The sequence below is a fragment of the Mus caroli genome, unplaced genomic scaffold (assembly GCF_978045245.1).
Source record: "Mus caroli unplaced genomic scaffold, Mus_caroli_1 scaffold_4, whole genome shotgun sequence".
Lineage (NCBI taxonomy): Eukaryota > Metazoa > Chordata > Mammalia > Rodentia > Muridae > Mus > Mus caroli.
Window position 1 is genome coordinate 117375794 of NW_028227259.1, and position 25500 is coordinate 117401293.

The following is a 25500-nucleotide window of genomic DNA, read 5'->3' on the forward strand; positions in this document are numbered from 1 at the left end:
ACAAAGTAGACGCTCAGAGATAGGGCAGCCCCTTGCCAATGGGCACAGCTGGCCAGTGGTAGAGCCAGGAATTGCCCCAGAGCCTCAGCCTAGAGAAAAATATACCTGGGGTGTGTTAAGATTCACCAGGTCCCTTGATAGAATGCCAAGGGGAGCACTGGGGACTGGGGATATGCTTGATGGGTAAGGGCCCTTGCTGCTGGGCAAGCAGAGAACATGGATTCAGGTCTCAACACCCAACTGTTATGTGCATGCCCACGTAAGCTATGATCCAGCACTGTGGAGGCGGCAGGGTGGAGGCAGAAGAATGACTGGGATCTACCAAGTTCTAGCATTGGGAGCCCTGCCCCTAGGGAGCCCCACCCTGCCCATGCCCCTTGGTACCGTTGAAGAACTTGATGATGTCAGTGAAGTCCATATTGTTCTCCAGGATGATGTCTCTGTAGACCTCCACTAGTGCCAGCGCGATGAACAGCACGTAGTGGGCGGAGGACACGTGCTTAGCAGCCCAGATAGTTTCCCACACGGAGAAGACGTCATCATAGACCAGCTCTGTGGGACACCGACACACATGCACACACATAGGAGCTGGTCCAGGACAGAGTGTAGGGCCTGTCCTCCCTAGTCCTCCCTGCAAGCATCCCACTTCCCTAGCTGACTGCCCCAGACCCTGAGTCTCCCCATCTGTGGCCTGGGTCATCAGGGGCAGAACAGTCTGAGCATGTGTGGGTTTGATTGGCATGGGCCTGTCCCTGCCTTGCTCTCTATTACTGTCCTTCTTCCATCTCCAGGGGCACTCATGGATGGCTCTCAGTAGCCTGTACATTTAAGCAAGCTGGCTGCCACCTCAGCCTAGCAAGATGTTAACTCCCTTCAGAAAGTGGTTCTCAACTTTCCTAAATGCTGTGTCCCTTTAATATAGTTCATGTTGTGGTGACCCCCACCACCACCATAAAATTACTTCCATTGCTACTTCGTAACTGGAATTTTGCAACTGTTATGAATCGCAATGTAAATATCTGATATGCAGAGTGTATTTTCACTGTTGCAAATTGAACGTAACTAAAGCAAGTGATCATTCACAAAAATATGTAATTATATATTGTGAAATATCTCTTTGTAATTACAAATGTGAAACTTTGTCTTGAACCACCGGTGTAGCATAGGTAACAGTGTTACTATAACAACAGTAAGCTACATTGCTACATTTTGCAACAGTATGCGTAAAAAGCCAGTATCAGTGTTAATGATAATATTGCTTCTTCAGTTCCCAAGACCATCAGAAATATATATTTTCAGATGGTCTTTTGCAACCCCTGTGAAAGGGCTGTTTGACACCCCCAAAGAGATCGAGAACCACAGATAGAGAACCACTCCCTTAAGAGCAAGGCTACCAGGTCCAGTAAGTTGACTTTGGGTCGCAACCTTTTACTCCCCAGCCAGGGGCTGTGGGCTGAGGTGGTCCCCCTCAGGCCTCTCTGCACCTCAGCTTTGCATGGGACCTGCTGGTTGCCGTAAGGGACCAGATATGGGGCTGCACAGTGTAGGGCAGGTGGTTAACACCACCACACACACCAGGTATTCCTGAAACCACCCTAGGTTAGCATAATGGCATACATTCAGAGGCGACGTCCCGGTCCAGGGTGAAATGTGCTTGAAGAGTTTTGGGTCTTTGCTAAGCAGGGAGGCAGATGGGAGGGACTTGCCCCCAGAGATGGATGCAACCAGGCTTGGACCCTGGCTCTTCACTTTGTGACTTCCTATTGGACTTCTTAGTTTCCTCACCTGTGAACAGGAACCTGTGTGTGTGTGTGTGTGTGTGTGTGTGTGTGTGTGTGTGTGTGTAAGTGTGTGCATTCTTTGTGGAGGCCTGGTGCTAATGTCATTATTCTCTGTTGAGCTCCACCTTAAGAGACAAAGTCCCCCACTGAGCCCAGAGCTCACCAATGTAGCTGGGCTGCCTGACCAGTGAGCTCCTGTGGCCAGCTTGTGTCTGCCTCCCCAATTCTGCATCACAGACATGCATGGCTGCATTTGGCTTTTTAAATTTCTTCAATTATCCATTCAGTGTGTGTGTGGGGGGGGGTCAGAGGACAACTTGTGGGAGTCGGTTCTCTCTTTTAACCAAGTGGGTTCCAAGTATCAAACTCCGGTTGTCCAGTCTGATGCCAGCGCCCTTACTGTCTCACTGGCTGCCACATCTGGCCTTTTTTATGTGGGTGCTGGGGATTCAAACTCCAGTCCTCCTGCTTATGCAGTAGCACTTGAATGACAGATCTGTCCCCCATTCCCCTGAGGCAGGGAGTCCATGGCCCCTACTGCACAGTCACTTCTTGATAAGACTTGTGCCAAGATGGACAAATGCCCTTCCCTCAAGGGTACTGTCAGCTTCCCACTCCTCCTCGCCCAAGAAATTCCACGACAAGGATTCTGGGGACAAGGTGGAGTCTACCTCGTTTGAAATCCAGCAGGAACCAGCGGTAGCAAAAGTAGAAGTGGGTGTAATCGCCGTTCTGATGCATCAGCTCGAAGAGCTCAGAGTCCAGGATCTGTTGGAGGGAGGGCGGGTCCGTCAGCCCCAGAGGGGACAGCGGGATCCGTGGTGCTGCACACCCACCCTGTGTGCCTGTCGGCTCTCAGCAGCCAGGTGCAGTTAACAGTGAGCATCCAGAGAGGATTTACATCATCCAGCCTCGGGCCCGCTCAAGGTCAGGGGCAGCAGGTCAGAGACCGAGAGACAACCTTGCACCCACTGGGATGGTGGAAGCCAAAGTGACGGACAATAACAAGTGTTGGTGAGGATTCAGAGAAAACAGAACTGTAGAGAATGGCTGCTGGGAATACAGAGTCACAAAGCTGCCACCTCTGCTTCCCCAGCACTGGGCTTACAAAGGCACATATACCGCCATGCTTGGCTTTCACAAGTCCTGGGGATCAGAACTCTAGTCCTTTATCTTGTGCTAAGTCACACTAGTTCTAGTTCTCCCTGTCTCTGTTTCTATCTCTGTCTGTCTGCCTGTCTTTCTGTCTGCTTTCTCTGTCTTTGGTGTATGTTTGTATATGTGTTGTATGTATCTGTGATGTGTGAGTATGTGTGTAATAGTGTTTGTGGTGTGTGTACATGTGTATGTGGTACATGTGTGTTTATGCTGTGTAGTATGTGTGTGTGTGAGGTGTGTGGTATGTGTGTGTGTGTGGTGTACGGTGTATGTGTGGTGTGTGTATGTATGTGTGCTGTGTAATATGTGTGTGTGTATGTATGTGGTGTATGGTATGTGTTTATATATGTGGGTATGTATGTGGTATATGGTATGTGTGGTATGTAGTGTTGTGTGTATGTGTTTGTGGGATGTGGTATGTGTGGTGTGTGTATATGTGTGTGATGTATGGTATGTGTTTGTGTTGTGTATATGTATATGTGGTGTGTGGTGTGTAGTGTGTATGTGTGTGTGTGTGTTTGTGATATGTGGTATGTGTGTGTGTGTGTGTGTGTATATGTGTGTATGTGTACCAGAAGACCATGTCAATTCTTCCCTCATCCTTTGTGGACTCAAGTGCTCATGCTGAGGCTGTTGATCTTGGTAGCAGTCACTTTTATGCCGATCCACTTCATAGGCCCTGATTCTTCTACCTTTTGTATCCAGAATATTTGTTTGTTTTATTTTTTTTTTGGGGGGGGGGGATCCTATCAAAGCAGCAGTGAGAGCTGCCTTGTCCTTGAGTCCCGGTCGCTACAGCACCTAGAGCTCCAGCCTCTGTGGATTCTCCCAGAGCCCAGCCTGGCGGCCAGGCTGCCTCTTGTGGATTCTGATAGGCAGCTGAGGGAAACGCAGACTGAAAGAACACTGGTATTTCATCTTACTGCGGTCAGCATGGGTAAGGTCAACAGAACAACCAGCCAGTTGGAGGGGGGACATGGTGTCCGTGGGAATGTATCACAAATCTACCAACTGTGAAGATCAGTGGGGAGAACTCTCAAATGGCTAAAACTACATCTGACTCATAACCCAGCTGTGCCACACCTTGGCTTTGCCTAAAGGACTCAAGGCCTGACTGACTGTACAGAAATCTATCCAGCCGTGTCCCCTGCTGCTCTAGTTCACAGCAGCTAGGACGTGGACGCAACTGACACATAGATAATGGAAATGCAGCACATAGCTACTACGAGATCCTGTTCAGCTTGACAGAACAATGAAATTGTGAGCTTTGACGGTCAAGGGAAGGAACCAGGGAAGATCATATTGAGTGAGGTAAACCCAGACTCAGACAGACAGACAGACAGACATGGTGTGCTCTCTTTCTCAGCTGACTTTCCTTGCTCCAGAGCTTCAGATGTGAGCCCACAGCCTCAGTCACTACAGAACAGGATGGCAAAGGGGAACAGAGAGGGGAATAGTGGGGTACAGCTGATCTGAGGGGGGATGGTGAAAACCGGGGTCTCCAATCAGGGACAGGAGGGAGGCAAAATGCAAAAGAAGGGGGTCAAACAAGCCCACGGATGTCTGAAAAAGGTCACAATGTGTCGTGCTATCGGCTACATGCGATTAACCAGGCCCTTGTATGCACTCGGAGAACTAAGCCACACCCTCGGCAGGAAAATGACTCAATATGAAGCCTGTCCTCCTTGTCTCCCCCCCAGAGTCAGGGCAGGAGGCCTCCAGGTCCTACCTGGATCAGAGACCTCATGTTGGCGAAGTGCGTATCCATGGCGCCTCCATGGGGGAAGTTTTGGTTCATCCTTTTCATCAGCTCCGTGAAGCAACTGAAGGCCAGGGCCTCTGGGGACAGCACCAGACAACGGGTTAGCCAGGCCACGGCCTCAGGTACCGGAGCTCCTGAAGCGATAGTGTAAGGCCCACAGCAGGGTCCACAGCCACCTGAGAGGGAGGCGGGCAGGAAGGGCCCAGCGGAGGCCACTTCCTCAGATGCTCGCCAACCCTTAGTGGGTCATGGATCGCATCTTAGAGCCACTGGGAGGAACGGCTCCTTCAGACACAGACACTCCTTTTAAAGATCCCCACTGGCTGAGATGCAAAGCCCACACTACTTTGTTGGTACCCATCTTATTCCTTCAGAAATTCTACCCATTCATGGAATTTCAAAAGTGACTGTCAACCTAGCAAGGGCTTTGGTTGATAGTTTATAAGGAATAGTCAACTTCCTCTGGCAAATGTTGCCTGGAATACCCGTTGACATAGATCGAGAAAGCAGGGGCTGGAGAGGCAGCTCAGTGGCTAAGAATGCTGGCTCTTCCTCCAGAGGACCCAGGTTTGATTCCTGGAACCCACATGGTGATTTGCAAACATTTGTAACTCTGGTTCCAAGGGATCAGTCACCCTTCTCTCTGACCTCCGCTGTAGGCATGCAGTGCACAGACATGTATGGTACGCAGGCCGAACACTGATTCAGTAAAATAAATACAAAATCTCAAACATCTTTTAAAAATAGAAAGACTGGGGCTGGAGAGATGGCTCAGTGGGTAAGAGCACCCGACTGCTCTTCCGAAGGTCAGGAGTTCAAATCTCAGCAACCACATGGTGGCTCACAACCATCCGTAACGAGATCTGACTCCCTCTTCTGGAGTGTCTGAAGACAGCTACAGTGTACTTACATATAATAATAAATAAATAAATCTTTAAAAAAAAATAGAAAGACTGTGAAGAGTCTGAGAATTCCACAGTATAGAAGCTTGACTCATATTAGACAGCAAGTGAAAACCTTATTTGAAAGTGGTAGTTTTCTTGTTTCTCTTAGTAGCTTTGGGAAGAAAGAGGCTACTGGGAAGCTCCTTCAGGTGCTGGATCTAACTCAGGCTGAAAGGGGTTAGGAGAGATTACAGAAACTTTGAGCAGCTGACATCTTTGCAGGCTGGCAGCCTGTCACCTCTGGTGCTACCACACCCCCAGCTCTTGTCACCTTGACATGTCGCTGACCACAGTCTCTCACGGTGCCATGTCTCCATTGCTCCATGACTTCTTTTTTTTTTTTTAAAGATTTATTTATTTATTATATGTAAGTACACTGTAGCTGTCTTCAGACACTCCAGAAGAGGGCGCCAGATCTCGTTATGGATGGTTGTGAGCCACCATGTGGTTGCTGGGATTTGAACTCTGGACCTTCAGAAGAGCAGTCGGGTGCTCTTACCCACTGAGCCATCTCGCCAGCCCGCTACATGACTTCTTTATGCCCTCAAAACCAGTGCCACCTGCGACACTCTTGTGCTTTAACAAGTTTGGCTGCCATCCTGGGCCCACCCTGAGAACCAGGTTTCTCACACTGTGTGAGAGGAAATGCTTTTCAGAAGATTTCACATCAACGATGCTGGTTTGGTTCCTCTGCGGACGGGCATCGACTGTCCCTGCGATGCCACGAGCGTTCACCTGAAATCCTTCCTCTGAGGGTTCTGCCATTCTAGGTCTTTCTGGGAACTATTTCATGTGTGTCCCTTGTGTGTGGCATGAGGCAGGGGTCTTCCATGTTTTGCATGTGGGTTTCCGGTCGCAGCAGCAGCAATACGTTGCGTTGAAAGGAGTCTGAACTCTGGTCAGTCAGCAGAACATCAACTGCAAAGGTTTCTGTTCAGATTCTCAGCTGCAGCCCAGCAACTATGTGTCGGCTCAGCTGGAGGCGACATAACTGTCTCTGTGTCTCTGTCTGTCTCTCTCTGTTTCTCTGTCTCTTTATCTCTGTCTCTCTCTCTCTCTCTCTGTATGTGTGTGTGTATGTTTGTACAACTTGTGTCAACTGCTTCTCTCCATTCACCACGTGAGTCCCAGGGACCGAACTCGGGTCCTCAGGCTCGGTGACAATCCCTTTACCCACTGAGCCACCCTGCCGCTGCAGCTGGACATTTTGACAGGGCTTTCTGGAATCTGTAGGCAGCAGAGAGGACAATGCTCCTCACCAACACCAAGCCTTCCGGCCGTGGTGGGAGACATCTCCCTCTTTCGGTTTCCTCCGTTTCTGTCTGACGATGTTTTATGGCGTTCAGTAGATAACCACGCCCTTTAGAGGCATTAGAAAGGTGTCAGTCTTCGGGAGACATTACATGTGGACTTGCTTTCTTAATCTCACGTTGGGATTGCGCAGCTCAGCTGTGTAGACAGATGAGATTTCTGCTTGCGGGTCTCATGTTCTACAGCCTTGGTGAATTCACTTCTGTTTTCTTATTCTTTGGATTTTTTCCCCTTTAAGTCATATCATCTGCACCTGGGACTGCATGGATATTTGTCTTAGTTAGGGTTTTACTGCTGTGAACAGACACCATGACCAAGGCAACTCTTAAAAGGATGACATTTAATTGGGACTGGCTTACAGGTTCAGAAGTTCAGTCTGTTATCATCAAGGTAGGAGCATGGCAGCCTCCAGGCAGGCATGTTACAGGAGGGGCTGAGAGTTCTACATCTTCATCTGAAGGCTGCTAGCAGAAGACTGGCTTCCAAGGCAGCTAGGATGAGGGTCTTAAAGCCCACACCCACAGTGACACACCCACTCCAACAGGGCCATACCTCTTAATAGTGCCATTCCCTGGGCCGAGCATATACAAACCATCAAAATAATTGTAACTTCTTTTCAATTGTTCCTCCCTTGTTTACTTCTTTTAATGGTCTGGGACACCATTTCATGTAGCCCATGCTTGACTCAAATTCACCTTGGTCAAGGATAACTTTGAACCTCTGATTCTCCTGCCTCTACCTCTGGAGCACTGGGCCCACAGGCATGGCCACCACACCCTGCCTGTCTTTTATAGTCAAGTGCTGGCTTATACTGATTGATGCTTGGATATTGAACCACCCTTGCGTTTCTGGGATAAGACCCGCTTGGCCATGCAGTGTAGTATTTTATATCTTGTTGGATTGAGTTTGTTGGGTTTTTTTTTTGAGACGTTTTGCTTTTATATTCATGAGAGGTACTAGTCTGACGTTTCCCTGGAATGATTCTGTCTGACGTAGACATCAAGGTAAATGTGAGATGCCAGTGAGGGCTGGTATTGCCAAGTGAGCTGCTAACATTCCAATTATCTTGTTTCTCTTCTCATTCCTTTCCTTCCTTTTTCCTTCCACCCCTTCCATCCTCTCAGACTCCATCCCTCCCTTCATTCAAGAAAGAACCTGTGAAGGATTTATATCCATTTGGTAGACCTCATCCTGAGACACTGTCTGGACCAGTTTTACTTTGTTCTTATTCCCAGTCAAGCAGTGGCTCAGCCAGGTGAGCTTTGGCGCCAGGCAAGGTGGGACACAAGGATGTCTCATGCTGCTGGAGTTGGGATGTATCCACCAGATGGGTCTGCTGTACCTCTATCCTGACCCAGTCCATGGTGACACAAGGTGAGGGTGACCCTTCCCCTCCTACAGGTCAGGGAGGACACACTCACCATCATCCAGGATGACCAGCAGCGGGGCCAGGAGGTCACACATGCCCTGGACGTAGCCAATCTCAATGTGCTGCCAGATGTAGCTGCAGGAGAAATGGGGCACGATGAGTGTGCCATGCTCTGTATCCCCACACAGCCTGCCCTCTCCTTGATGCTTTCTCCCATCTGGTCCTCCATCCTTCAGTCTGATGTCCACCCTCAGTGTCTCCACACATCCAAGGTGTAGCCATCAGGGCCAACCTGCCCAATGGGGCATTGCTGAGCACAGGACTCTGCAGGTGCCCCACCACCCTGGGGGGCTATCATGGGATCAGGGTGTCTTCAACTCCTCCATCCAGCCCCACACATCTCTTCCAAGCTCCTCTTCTTTCTCTGGCTACATGAAGGAGGCAATCACTTTGCATAAATAAGTGACTCAAAAAAATCTCAAAAGCTGGAGAGATGGCTCAGCGGTTAAGAGCACTGACTGCTCTTCCAGAGGTCCTGAGTTCAAATCCCAGCAACCACATGGTTGCTCACAACCATCTGTAATGGGATCCAATGCCCTCTTCTGATGTGTCTGAAGACAGCTACACTGTGTGTACTTACATTTAATAAATAAATGAATCTTTAAAAAACAAACAAACAAACAAACAAACAAAAACAAATAACAAACTCTAGGAATTACTTTCTCTACTGATTCTGTCGGAAATCTGAATCAGTTCCCGTGAAAATTACAGGGACTGCCTGGACAATACACTCAACCCTGTATGCACCTTGACTCTTTGAATCTTTCAGAATGATCATGCGAAGTACATCTCATTAAGAACACATTTCTCAGGGGGGAGGAGACAGAGGCACAGAGAGGCAAAGGCACAAGCAAAGTCAGTGTGATACTTCTGATGGTCACGTTGGGAAGAGAGTTGTCTACATCGAGTTGGCTGGTGGGGCTGTCTAGGGGAGGGTGTGGAACTGTCTTGATTTTATATTAAGTGATCTAGGAAGATCCAGCCCACTGTGGGTGGCTCCATTCCTTAGGCAGAGACTACTGGACCATGTAAGAATAGAGCTAAGCACAAGGAAGCATGCCATGAAAACCATGGTCCTGTGGGCTGGCCAATGAGAGCTGAGAGCAGCCTGGATGAAACACAGTAAGTGATAACTCGGGAATATCGACAATAGAAAGTAGATTCTAACAGAATGGAGGGTAGGCAGCTGCCCAGCTCTTATGCTGCCTGTGGCTTATTAAAAATATAAAGGCTGTGTTTTTTATCTGGGGACTCAGTAACAGAGTCAGGCAAGGTTTAAATCATTTCCATAACATGCATGCCTTTGTTCTCTCTCCGCCTTTGACTTTAAACTTGTCTTAGTTCATTCCTGGTACTGGGAATGAAAGAAAACTCCAGGTTGCTGTGGTACCAGCAACAGGGAGACCAAGGGAGTTTCAGCTGGGCTTCCTGTAGATCCATGCCTTCCCCAGGGCACCCCATCCTTATCCCCATCCCTCCATCATCCCACCCCCTTCCTCTCATCCCTAGTCCCCCATCCCTTCCATCAGCCCACCTTCCCATTGTTCCCTTATTTCCTGTCCCCTCTATCATCTCATCCTTATCCCTCCACTGTCCTCATCCCCTCCCCCATACTACCCTCCCCCACAGCACCCCTCCCCTCCCTACACAACCCTTCCCCTCCCCCACAGCACCCCTCCCCCTACACTCCTCCTCCCCCACAGCACCCCTCCCCTCTCCCACACCACCCCCCCTCCCACACCACCCCTCTCCACAGCCACCTGCACATGATGTTCCTCAGCTTCTCCAGGTTGGCGGCTGTGAAGTACCAGTAGCTGCGGTCGCACCTCTGCACGTCTTTCTCGATGCGGTGCAGGTTCACCGTGTACAGGTCCAGTAGTTCTGGCTGTGGGTAGGAGGAGAAGGAAGATGGGGACGCTGACCCCCAAGAACCGTTCCCAACCCTCACCTCTCAACCGCTCACTCTGGGGTTCAATTCCTTCTCTTTCTTTGTTTCCTGGATAAGTAAGGCTGACTTTGCGTGATGAAAGAGTATTCTTTTGAGACTGGTCTCGGGATGTAGCCCAGGCTGGCCTTGAACTCATAATCCTCCTGCCTCAACGCCCAGAATGCTGGGATTACAGGTAGACACATGTGTTCTTATGCGCGCACGCGCGCGCGCGCGCGCACACACACACACACACAGATCTGTATCAGAGACAGAATATTACACAAATACACTTAATGCATTTAAAGAGAATGCTAATCTGTCAATTTAGTGCTCAGGAGACTACGGCAGGAGGATTGCTGTCAGTTTGAAGCCGGGTTACAGAGTGAACTTAAGGCTAGCCTGGGGTGCATAATGAGCATGAAATAAATCAAAGACATCAAGACTAGAGACAGGAGCCTTGGCATGGAATCTGGACCCCTTCGCCTCTAAGACTTTACTGACTGAGCTCTGTCCCCAGCCCCTAGAATAGAATCTTAAAAATTGCTGAAAGGGAGAAAAGTCACCTTTAAGTGGATAACTGTTAAGACAAGCTCCCCAATACCAAAGGCAGATTTGGAAAGAGAGTAGAGTCTTTGAAAGGCGGGGTACTCCTCACCTTGTGATAGGGTTACTGTGAAGAAACCCAGAAGTTGCAGTAAAGTAAGTTTTAAAAAACGTGCGGAGTGCACCTAAACTGTGAGCATCCCAGCTGAGTGTCTCGCAGAGGGTCAGAAGCTCCCTTGGGCTAGCGTGGTCCGTGGTAGCTTTAGCAAGGGTGGGGTGTGGGGGTGTGTGGGGGTGGGTGGGGGTTGCCCCTCTCTGCATGGAGAAATCATACCACATATGGTGCAGGGGAAGATCTGGATGTCAAATTTATTTATTTATTTTTTTCCTGTATATGAGTTCACTGTAGCTGTCTTCAGACACACACCAGAAAGAGGGCATCGGATCCCATTACAGATGGTTGTGAGCCACCATGTGGTTGCTGGGACTTGAACTCAGGACCTCTGGAAGAGCAATCGGTGCTCTTACCCACTGAGCCATCTCGCCAGCCCAGTGGATGTCAAATTTAAAGTCTGCTTCCTGGGCTGGCGAGATGGCTCAGCAGTTAAGAGCACCATCTGCTCTTCCAGAGGTCCTGAGTTCAATTCCCAGCAACCACATGGTAGATCTCAACCATCTGCAATATAATCTGGCGCCCTCTTCTGGTGTGTCTGAAGACAACTACAGTGTATTCATATACATAAAATAAATAAATCTTTAAAAAAAAAAAAAGGCTGCTTCCCACAGAATACATTCTTTACTATTGTGGAGTTGAAAACATGACTTGAACCATCATATCCCAGGGAACAATTGTACTGAGCAAACATGGCGGCCATGCGGCCCTGTACCCAGCAAAGGGATGCGCCAGGAACGAGGGAGGGAATTTCACTCAGGATGAATGTGGATGAGGAATCTTCCTAAAAGATTCTTCAGCTGCTGGGGGATGGCTCGGTCAGTGAAGTGTTTGTCCAGCAAGCGTCCAAGTTCAGCACCCCCAGAACTCATGTAGAAAGTCAGGCCTGGAGGCACATGCTTGCCCCAGAGCTGAGGAAGAGGAGGGGACAGGAAGACCACTGGGGATTGCTACAGGGCTGGACAGCCTGCTGGAATTGGTGAACTGCAGGCCACTGGGAGGTGCTGTCTCAACAGCAAAAGAAGGATGGTTTCTGAGCAGCTGTACCCAAGCATGTCTCGTGGTGCTCACACGTAACCCCCCATAAGCTCGCAAAGGTCCACACACCCGATAGATAACAAAAACACAGAAAAAGAAGAACCACAGAGTGGCAGGGTCCCAGCCCTGTGTGATGTCACATGGGATGGGAAATGCAGCCTGTGGAACTCACTCAAGTATGTGTTCTGACAAAGCAAGGCTGTCAACTAAGAAAGAAGGAAAGATTCATACTAGACAGACGGGGTGGGGAGGAGAGGTAGGGAGGGGGGGGCCCACTGGGTCCCTCCAGGTCCCGCCCACCTCCCAGCCTCTGCATCAGAGATCTGCAGCCATTCAGAGTAGCAGGAAGGGCTCGTGTCTCAGTATTTCTCTTCACACTCCTTCTGCCCTGTGACCTCTGTCACTGCCCGCTCTACCACAAGTTGGCTGAGGTAATGTCAGGGAGCCAGACAGAGCAGAGGTCTCAAATACACACAGGCACATCGGCTCTCTCTGCTTAGCATCTGCCTTTGCAGTGAGCACACATCCAGGTTAGCCTGCCAGAGAATGAAATACAGACCAACCACCCCAGTACCTCTCTCCGACAGCAGTTATCAAACTGAGCCACACCCAGCTTGGGGCAGAGCTTCCTGGCTGACCCACACACTGGGAGGTATATGTATAAGGCATCGTGTTGAGGGGTTAAGCCGCTGACTTCCGGGAACTGCTTGCCACACAGCATGGATGTGGTAGCTGATGACTGATAGATACATCATGGACAAAGTGAGTCTGGGGCTGGCAAGAAGGCTCAGCAGGTAAAAGCACTGACTGCTCTTCCGAAGGTCCTGAGTTCAATTCCCAGCAACCACATGGTGGCTCACAACCACTTGTACGCCCTCTTCTGGTGCATCTGAAGACAGCTACAGTGTTCTTATGTATAATAATAAATGAATCTTTGGGCCAGAGCAAGCAGGGACTGAGTGAGCAGAGTTGACTGGAGCAAGCAGAGGTCCTAAAAATTCAATTCCCAACAACTACATGAAGGCTCACAACCATCTGTACAGGTACAGTGTACTCACATGCATAAAAACAAACAAACAAATAAATCTTAAAAAAAAGAAAGAAAGAAAGAAAGAAAGAAAGAAAAGAAAGAAAGTGAGTCTGTCTGAGTTCTCCATTAGACTATTCTGCTAAAGTCTGTGAAGGCAAAGGGCAACATGGTGGCTCACAACCATCCATAATGAGATCTGACGCCTTCTGTTGGTACTCATTCATATACATTAAATAAATAAATAAATAAATAAATAAATAAATAAATAAATCTTTTTTTTAAAGACTCCTAGTGACTTACAGAATAGGTGACTCCACTGGAGGACACAGGGGATGTCTCGTTATTGGCAGAGGAGGTCACAGCCAGAGAAGCCAGGGCAGGGAACAGGCTCTCCATCTCAGGCTCCTCTGAGAGGTTGTCCTCGCTGTCAGCCCGACTGGGCTTGTCCGCCTCGCCGGGCCAGCCGTCCATCACCACACCATCCTTCTCAGGCAGGGCCATGTCCAGGCTGCCAGGGATAGACATGAACTCCTCCAAGCTCTCGTTGGCAAGGAGGTCACTCTCAAGGCTATCTTGCACAGCCAGCTCCTCCCGAGGGGCCTCGTCCCGGGACGTGGTGGCTTCACTGTTCTGCCCGTCTTCCACGCTGCTGTCCCCAGGCCGAAACACGGCGGGAAGGCTGCGTTGGGCATCCAAGACGCTGTCTTCGGTGCTAAGACTGGGCTCGGAGTGCTCGGAGAGACCAGAGGAGAAGTTGTGGGAGGAAGGGTGTCCGGAGTCTGGGGAGCAAGTGCCGTTGGCTGGGTTCCCATTGGGGATCTTGGGATGTTTTTCTTCTGACCTGCCTTCTGCCTCTGTCTGCTCCACCTCATCCACAGACTCAAATACCTGAGGAAAGGAACACACAGACATTTGAGTCAGGACGCACATGGCAACATAGCTCATGGTAGCAAAGTAATATCCAACAACAGGGGTGACTTCGATATGGAATCTGCCTGTAGCGGAATAGCATGCAGTCAGTACAAAGGCAGTGTGTTCTTTATGGCTGTCAATCTTCCAAGTGCTGAGGTCACATCAGCGATTCAGCTGGCCACAGCTGGCTCTGAGGAGGGCAACTAGGGAAATGAAGTTTGGGGGAGGAGAGTGGCTTTCTACTGTACGGACCTCTAACACTTAGATTTGCTTGTGTTTCTGTGTCCTTCAGCCACAACCCTCAAGGTCACAGTAAAGATCAGGTCAAGGCCTCACACTGCTTCTCTAAGTGGCCGCCATCAGTTTTACTTCACTGAATCTATTTCTGCTCATGGGCCTCATCATGTGCATAGGCTTGGTGTATATACACACATACACACACACACACACACACACACACACACAGATTATACTACCCAGAAGGTATTTTGTGAACATTTGTATGCTTTTCATTTATTTATTTGTGTGTGTGTGTGTCTGCATGAATGCAGGTGCCCTTGTAGTCCAGAAGAGGGCGCCATATCTTCAGGGGTTACACTTGGTTGTAAGGCACCTCATGTGGATACTGGGAACTTATTTATTTATGCATTTATGTTTGTGTGTGTGTATTTGTGTGTGTCATGAATGCAGGTGCCCTTGCAGTCCAGAAGAGGGCGCCAGATCTCTTGGGGTCAGACCTAGTTGTGAGGCACCTCATGTGGGCGCTGGAAACTAAATCTGGGTCCTCTGCAAGAGCAGCTTGTGCCCTTCACTACCGAGCTGTCACTCCAGCTTTCTTTGTGCTTTTCCTTTTGTTTAATGAGGCTTTCAGTAGAGTGATGCCCAAAAGTTGTTGAACAATAAGTCTGCCAGCGTTTATGTGGGATTTTAAGATCTACCAAATATAGTGGTTTGAATTGGTTGCCCGCACCCACCCCCCCCCCATAGATTCATGTGTTTGAATGCTTGGTCCACAAGGAGTGACACTACTGGGAGGCGTGTCCTTGTCCTTGTTAGAATAGGCTTGTTTGGGGAAGTGTGTCACTGTGGGGTGAGCTTTGAGGCTCCCATGCTCAAGCTCTACCCAGTGCAGAAGAGACCCTCCCTCCTCCTGGCTGCCTGTGGAAGAGACTCTTTCCTGGCTACCTTCAGACCAAGATGCAGAACTCTTGGCTCCTCCAGCACCATGTCTGCCTGCACACTGCCATGCTTCCTGCCATGATGATAATGGACTGAACAGCTGAAACTAAGCCAGCCTCAATTAAATGTCTGCCTCTGTAAGAGTCGCCTTGGTTATGGTGTCTCTTCACGGAAGTGAAACCCTAAGACATTATATATTTCTGTGTGTGTGTGTAAAGGCATCCAGAAGGTTCTGGAAGGCCACACAGCAGACTGATGATCTTAGTACTGTTTCAAGGGAGGACGGAGATGAAGGAGACAGAAACAAAGTACAGGTATGTGGTTTGCTGTTTTATAGGAGAGCAGGCTCCTGGTCAGCCTGTGAGTTCAGAGGTGCTGAGTCCAAGATTCAACCAATGCTGAGTGAAAATACCCACAAACCACTGCACCTGCGCAGACCAGGCTCTTCATTCCTAGTGACACAGCCTGATAGCTATTTCCATGTCGTTTGCACTGACTGCACTGTTTGTGAGTGGCCTAGGGGTGACCTGACAAATGCAGCGCTCCAGTACACACCCTTGTCATTTTACCCAGGACTTGGATCCCGGGACGCTGATGTCTACAGGGGCTGCATTCCACTGTTATGGGTTTCAAGGAGACAGCAACTGCTTGCAATACTTAGTCTACTTCCGATACTAGCCATAGAAAGCTGAATGCATCAAGCAAAGCGGCTGATAAATGATGGACATCCAAACCCTACCACCACAGATGGGAGGGTGGGGCTTGCATGGATTGGGCGGGGCTTTGTGGGTGGGTGTGGCTTTGCGGATGGGGTGGGGCAAGAGTGGGGAGCTGAGCCTCAGAAAGTTAGTTACCTGTGTGCTGCTGCTGGAGTCGCTCTGCAGTCGGAGGTTCTGGCGGCCTGAGCTGCAGCTCTGGGAGGACTGAGATAGACAGAAACCGGACGGGCAAAGACAGAGGGTCACAAAAGGGGCTTCTGGGTTGGGAATCCAGGAAACCTGGTTCCATTCCTTCTTCTGACAGACACCACAGTGGAATCTGATACATGCTGTCTTCTCAGGGCTATCCCCAGACCTCCACCACGCCCACAGTACAGATGCAGGAACAGAGCCCAGAGGAAAGGCACTGGCAAGATTCTCTGGGTGCAACTTGAATCTATATCTGATTCTAAAGCTCTTCCTCCCCTCAAAAGCTGAAGGTGCGGCTGTCCCAAGACCCTGGCCCCTCTCACCAGCATTTCCCCCAGGCCAGCTGTCCTTTACCTCATTGCTGATGGTGGAGTCCCGGTGCAGCATCCGGTGAAGGTGGCTGTCCAGGCTGGCTCCTGAAGAGCACTTGGCCAGGGCAGCCGCGTGGGACTCCCGCTCCCTCTGTCTCACGATAGCTTCACAACCCAGCCACTCCGACATGGTTTGTGCATAGCAGGCATGGATCTGTTCGTCCACCTGTGGGCACATGTGAAGGGCACGGGCGGTGCTGAACACCCTGGGCTCTGGCCTGTCTGCATTTAATATCAATGGCACTTGACGTTGCTGGATGATGCCCATGCCCAGAATACTACAGAGCAAGGCTACTTTGTCTTCACCTTCCTTCCCCCTCAGCTCCCTCCTCAGTAATTCATTCACTCCCACAATCAGTCAAAGTTTGTTTGCATACTTTCTCTATTTCCTCATTCTTTATCTATTAATTATGCAATCTGTTTCCACATTCGCTTATTATTTATTTATTCCATTTCCTCATTCGTTTCTTTTGATAAGTACCTATATCTTCCCAGGAACCAAGTCAGGCATACACATTACCAGACGAGCAAAATCCTGCTACCCACTCACCCACCCACCCACCCATCCATCAGGTGAGGGCAATATCAGATTGCCGGAATGTTTTCTTCAAGACTGAACCTGCCTCCACCAGTATGACCCGGTAATCTCACTACCAGGCATTTCCTCAACACAGAAAGCCTGCATTGGATGCCAGCTGTAGTTAGCTGTTCTTAGCCAAAAAGGGTAAATAAAGGTTCATAGCATCGCCCAGCTACCTATCAGCAAACCCTCGGTGTATGCCCAGGGGAGGAGTTATTCACTAAAAGGAAACAGGCATCAGTGGACCAATTTGGATGGATCTAGAGATTGTACTGAATTTAAAAGTCAACACCCAAGGTTTCCACACTACATGACTCTGTTTATACAACATTCTAGATGTGAGGAGCAGCCAGGGGATGATGGCGGGATGGAGGTGGGCATGGCTACAGAGGGACTGGTGAGGATTCTTTTTGTTTGTTTCTTTTATGGTTTGTCGAGATACACTTTCTTTGTGTAACAGCCTGGCTGTCCTGGACTCACTTTGTAGACTAGGCTGGCCTCGAACTCACAAAGCTCCACCTGCCTCTGCTTCCAGAGTGCTGGGATAAAAGGTGAGGCCACCACACCTGGCCAAGGTGAGGATTCTTAAGGCACCAGCAATGCACAAGTCTCGATACATAAGAAAATAAGTATATACACACTGGTGTGTACACACAGACACACATACCAGTGTGTATACATGTACACAAACACCAGCATGCATACGTGGAGACACACACACATATACACACACAGAGGAGGATGGAGGAGCCTGAGTTGGGTGGGATGCTATACCAGCATCAGTGCTCTGTGACAGCATAGGACATCACAGTTCTGCTGGAGGTCACCATGGGGAAACTGAGTAAAGGTCACACAGGTCTCTGCAATGCTTCCTGCAAGGCGCGGGAGTCTACATGACCTCAAAACAGGAGGTCGGCTTGTTTGAAAATTCTCTCATGTTGTATTTCCACCAAACAGCTTTTTTCCTCCATGTTCCTGTTTCTTTACTGTGTCACTCACCAGCAAGACTGTAACAGGCAACCAGGGCTCTACTGTACCCAGAGCTCAGCTGCACAGTACCCAGGAGCACAGGGCCCAGCTGCCCAGTATCCAGGTGCATAGGATCCAGCTCCCCAGTACCCAGCTGCACAGTATACAGCTGCCCAGTATACAGCTGCCCAGTACCCAGGTGCACAGAGCCCAGCTGCATAGTACCCAGGTGCAGTGCCCAGCTGCACAGTACCCAGGTACATAGTGCACAGGTGCATAGTAGCTAGCTACACAGTGCCCAGGTATACACTGCCCAAATCCCCAGTACCCAGGTGCACAGAGCCCTGCTGTATAGTGCACAGCTGCACAGCACCCAGCTGCACAGTGTCCAGCTGTCCAGTACCCATCTTCATAATACCAGCTGCATGGTACCTGGCTGCACAGTACCCAAGTGCACAGTACCCAGCTCCACAGCACCCAGCTGTCTAGTTCTCAGCTCCACAGCACCCTGGAACTTTCGTTGTCCTTACAGGTAACTAACCTCTTTTCTCTCCATCTCTGTCATCCCAAACTGGTAGTGGCCGAGGAGGAAGGGCCACACTGCCCTGCGGATCTCAGGCTGGACACCTCCATAGTAGATGAGACGCAGCAGTTCCTGCTCCGGGTAGGTCTATGGGAGAGGGGTCAGAGGGCAAAAGGTCTGGTCAACAGGAAGCCAGGGTGACCTGTGAGTCATGAATGAGCAAAGCCATAACTTTTGTGTCTGGAACATTCCCCAAAATGCTTGTGTTAATGACTTGATCCCTAGTTTGGTACTATTGGAAGCTGGTGGGGCTCTGAAGAGCAGAAGCCCACATAGGTTTAGGTCACAGTGGAGGATGGTGGCTCAGCCCCACAGTAAGCCTTTCTGTTTTGCTCTTTTACCATGTTTTCCTGCCAATTTGTCCTGTGTTGCCGAAGGCCCACAGCCACAGGGCCTTCTGATCTCCACAATGAGAGCCAAGATAAACATCTTTTCTTTATAAGCTTCCGGGTTTGGGAACTTGTTACAGTAACAGAGAGAGAACATACTACAGGGACCTGTAATTAACTCTGATATCACACGAGGAGCTAACAACCCAACCCACCCAACTACATCAGTGTGTGTGTGCGCGACATTACTTCGTAGGGAACCACACAGGGAGTTGTAAGGGCGACCGGCTGAGGTGTGAGGACTGATGTGTGTGTGTGGTGGTGGGGGGGGCAGGCAAAGTGTGAAGTGGGGAAAAAGATAAAGATGTGACCAGTGAAACTGATGCCATAGGATAGCAGGTGTGAAGGACCATGCTGCAACTCAAGCACTCAGCGCAGGTCAAGGTCATCCCTAACTACACAGAGAGTTTGAGGCTAGCCTGGGCTACATGAGACCTCATCTAGAATAAAATAGTAAAAAAAAACCAACAACAAAACAAAAAACCCAAAAGCAAAAAGAATAGGTGAGGTAAGAGGAAGAAGGGAGAGGAAGAAGAGGAGAGAAAAGGGAGGGAGGAGGAGGACAAGAGGGGGATAATGGGGGGGGGGAGCATGTGCCCAAGGCAGTGCCTAATGAACTAGCAATCCCATTTAATTAACAAATGCAATCTCATCTCTAGTCAGCATGAAGAAAATTACTCTAAAGCAAAAGAGTTCAAAGTGAGCATTTTCAGAAGCTGCCTCTGACAGGACAGTGTTCGGCACAGCGGGGTAGCCTAGGGCTTTCTCTAGTGCAGGCTTAGCTTTGTTGCTTCAAGAAAATCCACCAGCCTAAGCCACAGCTACAGTGTAGCCTTCCTCGGGTTGCCATGGGAACTCTGACCACTTAGGTAGATAATGTCGGAGTCTTTAGAAATCAGAAAACCTGGCTGTGGCACGAATGCATAGTCCTCATCAGAAAGACTTCCTTTCTTCAAGGGGTTGGGGAGGGGGCTTTCTGGAGCCATTTGGATGTCCACCGTTTCCCTTGGTTTTTATTTTATGTGCACGAGTGTTCTGAGTGTTCGGCACCATGTGCCTGCAGTGCCCGCAGAGGCCAGAAGAGGGAGCCGAGTCCCCTGGAGCTGGAGTTACAGCAGGCTGTGAGCCAGCATTGAACCCAGGTCCTCTGATAGAGCAGCCAGTGCTTTTAACCACTGAGCCATCTCTCTAGCTTCCTTGGCTTTAATTTATGAGTTATAAAATGACTCCTCTGAAGCTTCTAATTCCTTTTTAAGACATTTAGGAAGTGTGAGTCTCTAGGGGTTTGTGAGTTCTGTTGTCAGTTTGCTAGTACATACATTTCTATGGCGTTCACATGTTCCATCCATTCCTTTGCCTGTGGAGTCTGTGGTGGTGTCCCCTCATTGGCTTCTGACTGATCACCTGTGTACCCTCCACACACCTGTGCTTCTAATAAGGTGTTTCCCAGCTTTGCTGGCCTTCCCCGAGAGCCAGCTTTGCGTTTCTTATCTCCATTCTCTGTGTGTTCTAATTCTTCTCTGATCACTATATTTCCTCCTGTTGGTCTGCTTCAGGTTCAGTATGCTGCCCCACCCACCACTTCCGGTTCCTAAGATAGAAGGTTAAGTTGTTGATTTGACATATTTTTACTTTACAGGTACAAAACTTAGACCTATCTATGTATGCATATATGTATGTATAATGTATATATGTATGTATAATGTATGTATGTTACATGTATAACATGTGTTACATATATGCATTATAACATATGTATGTATGTGTGTATGTGTATTTATTTTATATGATACTGTGTGTATGCCTGATCCCTTCAGAGGCCAAATGATGGTAGGAGATGCCCTGGAACTGGAGTCGCATGCTACGGTGAATTGTCTGATGTGGGTGTTGGGAAAAGCAAGTGCTCTTCTTAACCACTGAGCCATCTCTCCAGCCCCTGGACTTTAAGACAATGCTATGTTAAATTTTAATATTTCCTGTTTTGTTTATGGTCTTGGGTCCTGTTTCTTGTAAATGCCATCGCTACAATTATTTGCTAGAGTGACAAGAGAGGAGATGATATTAAAAATAGAAAAGCCACTTCCAAGACTCCTAGATCCATAGGACTACATTTCCCAGACTCCTTTGCATTCAAGTGTAGTCACATGACCGATTTTTGGCCAGTGGGGTGTGAGAAGTAATGGATGCTATTTGCAGGTCTGGGACTAGGAGGAAGTTGGTAGGTTCTCTTGGCTTCTCAAGGGACCATAAAGTGGCAGGGGATGCCACTGACACGGCTCGCCAGTGAGAAATAAACCCAGTGTTTCCAGGCAACAAGGCAGCGGGGACTGTTTCTGGGATTCGGTGTACCCAGCACAAGAAGGCAGCTAAGCCTTAAGGAAGGACTATACCACAGGGGGCAGGGAGTGTTCAATGAAGTAATTCTGCCTCATCCACTGTTTCACCCAATTTGACCTTAAACTGGTATCTCCCAAACTGGATCACGGAAGCACTCCGGGGAATTCAGAAACAGACATGGGCTCTTCTCCCAGAGATGCAGATCTGGAGCTGAGCCTAGAAACCAGTTGGGCCTGCAGCTCCCCATGAACTAGCAGGCTCACGCTGTGCCCGTGGGAGGCAGAGAGAGTACTCTGGCTTATCTATTTCAGGTTTTATTACACTGCAATCAACTTCTAGGAACTCATTCGCAAAATCAAAATGCCAGGGGTATAGAAGGGCGTGCGCTAGTGCTGCCGCTGCACTACCGGAAAAGAATTCTTTTTAAAAAGAGCTAAAAGGAAGCCAGGAGGCGCACGCCTTTAATTCCAGCACTCGGGAGGCAGAGGCAGGTGGATTTCTGAGTTCGAGGCTAGCCTGGTCTACAAAGTGAGTTCCAGGACTGCCAGGGCTATACAGAGAAACCCTGTCTTGAACCCTCCCACCCCCCACCCCCCAAAAAGCAAGCCAGGCCTGGTGCAGGTTGGCAAATCCAACTCCAACACTAGGGAAGCTGATGTAGGAGGGTTGTGAGTTCAAGGCCAGCCTGGGCCACCTATTGAGCGCTCCTTCCCAACTCAAGCAGTAATGAATCAGAAGGGGGTAAAAAAAAAAAGTGAGAATTCTGTCAGCAAGAATTTAAATAAACTGTGGGTCTCACCATTTTTTTGGGACCTGAAAGATGAGCCTTCATTCAAGAGCTAGGAAAGTAAGCTGCCCACTGAAAATACAGAATGTTAACGGTATAGATCTAGAGGCCAAGGGATGGCTTGGCAGGTAAAGGTGCTTGCTGCCAAGCCTAGTGAACTGGTTTCTGTGTGGTGGAAGGAGAAAATTTACGTCTGTAAGCTGTTGTCTTCTGAACCCCATGTGCAGTGTGGCATTTGTACAATCCCTTCCAACACACATAAAAAAATAAATATAGCTGGGAGTGGTGGAGCACGCCTTTAATCCTAGCACTTGGGAGGCAGAGGCAGGTGGATTTCTGAGTTCAAGGCCAGCCTGGTCTACAAAGTGAGTTCCAGGACAGCCAGGGCTACACAGAGAAACCCTGTCTCAAAAAAAACAAAAACAAAAAATAAATAAAATAAAAAAATTTTAAGAAATTAAAAAGAAATATAGGTGAGGTGGATACAAATATATTCCTATCACTCTATAGCTATAAACAAGAGACCCAAGACATGATACATAAGTTTAGAAACTCTGTGCATATATAATAAACACAGAAATATATAAGATCTATATAATAATACAAAGGCATAAATATCTCTGTGTATTTGTAGATGTATTGATTAAAAATCCTGATGAAGTATAGGATATATAACTTCTATGTCTTTTTGTTTGTTTTTGAGACAGGGTCTCCCTTTGTTACTCTGGCTGTCTCAGAACTCACTGTGTAGAACAGGCTGGACTCGAACTCACAGAAATCTGCCTGCCAGACACGATCATGTGATTGACCAGGGCTGAAAGGTGGGTCCTCACGGTGGACAGGTGTCTGCCTCCCAGGTGCTGGGACTAAAGGCATGCGCCACCAGTGCCCTACTTCCCTCTTTCTTCACAGCAGCGGATGAGATGACCAGCTGCCCCATGCTCCTGTACCTTGACTAACTGTGAGCTAAAATAAGCCCTTACACCTTGAAATTGCTTGTGGGGGGTTATGACTGCAACAGGAGAGAAACTTGGTTGCATATAAAACCACAAAGCTTTGAAGCTATAGATACAGCAACAGGAGAGAAACTTTGTCGCATATAAATCCACATACCTTTGTAGCTATAGATACAGCAACAAAGACAAGGGTACAGGCAGGGTGAGTGACAGTGCTGGGGCAGGTGTCCAGACTGTAGCTTGAGTCAGATGGACAGGGTCAGAGCAGGTGCCAAGGCCACAGCCTACTGCACCCCAAAGTAGGTATGAACTTGGTCCAACACATAATCAGTGACTTAATCAAAACATTATGTGACATACCTGAGGCTATCCTGGATCTCACAAGTGGCTTAGACTCGCCTCAAACCCACAATCCCTTTGCCTCAGCTTTGTGAATGGTGCAATGACAGGTATGTGCCACCATGTCCATCTTAGCTGTCCTTTCTCTTCTCTTCAAGGTTGAATAGCCTTGTCCCCAATGCTTGGGCCCTGAAGGGTTTCAGACTTAAGATTTTCTTGCAAGTTGGAATATTTGTATGTATATTTGTATGTATATGTATATGTGTGTGTATATATATATATATATATATGTATGTATAAAAGTATGGGTCTGTTCTAAGTCCATGTGTTTAACATACACTTATTCACACAGCCCACAGGTCACTTTATATGGTATTTTTAGTGCATAGCATGTTTGTGACCTGTCACATGAGGTCAAGTGTGGGATTTTCCATTGGGGTTTTATGTCAGAGTTTCAATTCTAGAAATTTTGGATTTCGGGTTTGGCACTGGGATACTGTACCTATGCATTTTCCCCTGACTCCCTCACCCTTCCATCTGGATGGGACTCAAGTCAGCTGTGGAGTTGGCGGTCCATATTCAGAGAGGCATACCTACCTGGGTCCCCGTGAGTCTGACCTGACAAGATGGCGCCCCTCCGCTCTGCCCTCTGATGAACACACCCAGCTCACCGTGCTGTCCTGGATGTATTTTTCCCAGATGCTGGCTGTCAACCCTTGCCCAGCGTCACAGGGCAGGTCTGGAGACACGATCATGTGATTGACCAGGGCTGACAGGTGGGTCCTCACGGTGGACAGGTGTCTGCAGTAGGCGAGCCCTGGCCAGGGAGGGAAGGCAGGCTTCATCTTCTGCCCACCACACTTCACTAAGTCTCTCCTGGAAGCTCCACAGGACTACCCACCTCTATCTTCAGGAACTCTCAACCCAGAAAATTCTCATTGTTCCTTTTCCAAAGGAGGAATGCAAGTTGAGGATGCTGTCACTGGGTGTCCTGACAACTAAACCTAAGGGACGATTTGTCTCTGGACAGACACCACTCTCCTCTGCTGGAAGCTACCACATTTAATAGATGTGCTGTGGGCAGGGAAGGGACAGGGAAGTAGGAGGAACCAAGGACTTCTGGGCTCACCCTGGGCCTGTCTCCCATTCCTATAGAAACAACAAAAGCCGGATGTGGACAGAATCCCTGCTGGATGGAGAAGGGAATGTCTGAGAGATACCAAGTACTCTGCTTGCTTTCCAAGCTAGTCCTGTCCCCTCAAAGGAGTGCCTGCCACAAGCATCTTCATCTGCTTTGCCGTGGGCACTGGGAACATGCCTGGGGTGCCAGGCACTTGATAAATGCTTCTTGCAGACAAGCAGGATGGGGGATGTGCACTCACATCCATAGAAGGCTCTGGAGAGGATCTGGTACTTCATGTTATCACACAGCAGTTTCAGTGGGGCCCTGCAGGAGAAGGGGGAGCAGAGGGACACACACAGCTTAGATGTTCTACAAAGGAACCATCCATGCTCCATACAGCAGATGGAAGTCAACTGTCAGGACAGAGGGAGGCCACTGTGCCCACCCCACCCCCACGCCCCTTCTCTGTCACAGCCCAGGTTTCTGTTGGGGGGATCAGCCATTCAAAGCGTCGTGTCTCCATGGCTTGGATGCCCTGGACGGATCACCTGAGATGGCTGGCTGGCAGAGAAGCAGTCATGTGACCCAACCTGGGCCAATGAGAATCAGCCCTAGGATCTGTGCTTGTATCTACCTGGAAGCATGCTCATTCTTTCTTGCCCCTAAGCCAGCGGGATACATAGTAGTGGCTGCTGGAAGTCTTGGCCACCACCAGAGAGGGCCAGCCCTGGCCCAGTCCACAGACCGGGAGATCAGGAGAGCTGTTCTTGTTCTGAGCACTGGGATCCAGGCAGGCTCAAAGCTGTGTCCCCTGAACCTCTCAATCATGTGAGCACATCTTTTTTTCTTTTTTTCTTTTTTAGATAAGGTCTCATTCATTATATAGCTCAGGCTAGCCTGAGACCCACAGCCCTTCTGTCTCAGTCTCTTGAATGCTGGGAATCAATGGCTTTCTCCATCACATACATT

The 25500-nt window shown here is 49.0% G+C and overlaps 1 protein-coding gene across 3 annotated transcripts in view; it reads right to left on the reverse strand.

Annotated features, from left to right (window-relative positions):
* Positions 1-25500, reverse strand: part of Sgsm1 (small G protein signaling modulator 1) — a 68284-nt gene that overhangs the window by 6672 nt on the left and 36112 nt on the right. For all 3 annotated transcript variants that reach the window (XM_021162349.3, XM_029477921.2, XM_085837033.1), the window contains 11 exons: positions 24791-24855; positions 24080-24225; positions 18559-18687; positions 16452-16634; positions 16044-16112; positions 13399-13986; positions 10146-10270; positions 8378-8460; positions 4669-4778; positions 2453-2549; positions 385-552 (listed from right to left, as the gene is read on the reverse strand). In XM_021162349.3, coding sequence (XP_021018008.1) covers positions 385-552; positions 2453-2549; positions 4669-4778; positions 8378-8460; positions 10146-10270; positions 13399-13986; positions 16044-16112; positions 16452-16634; positions 18559-18687; positions 24080-24225; positions 24791-24855 — 1763 coding nt within the window. The remainder of the gene's footprint in view (positions 1-384; positions 553-2452; positions 2550-4668; positions 4779-8377; positions 8461-10145; positions 10271-13398; positions 13987-16043; positions 16113-16451; positions 16635-18558; positions 18688-24079; positions 24226-24790; positions 24856-25500) is intronic.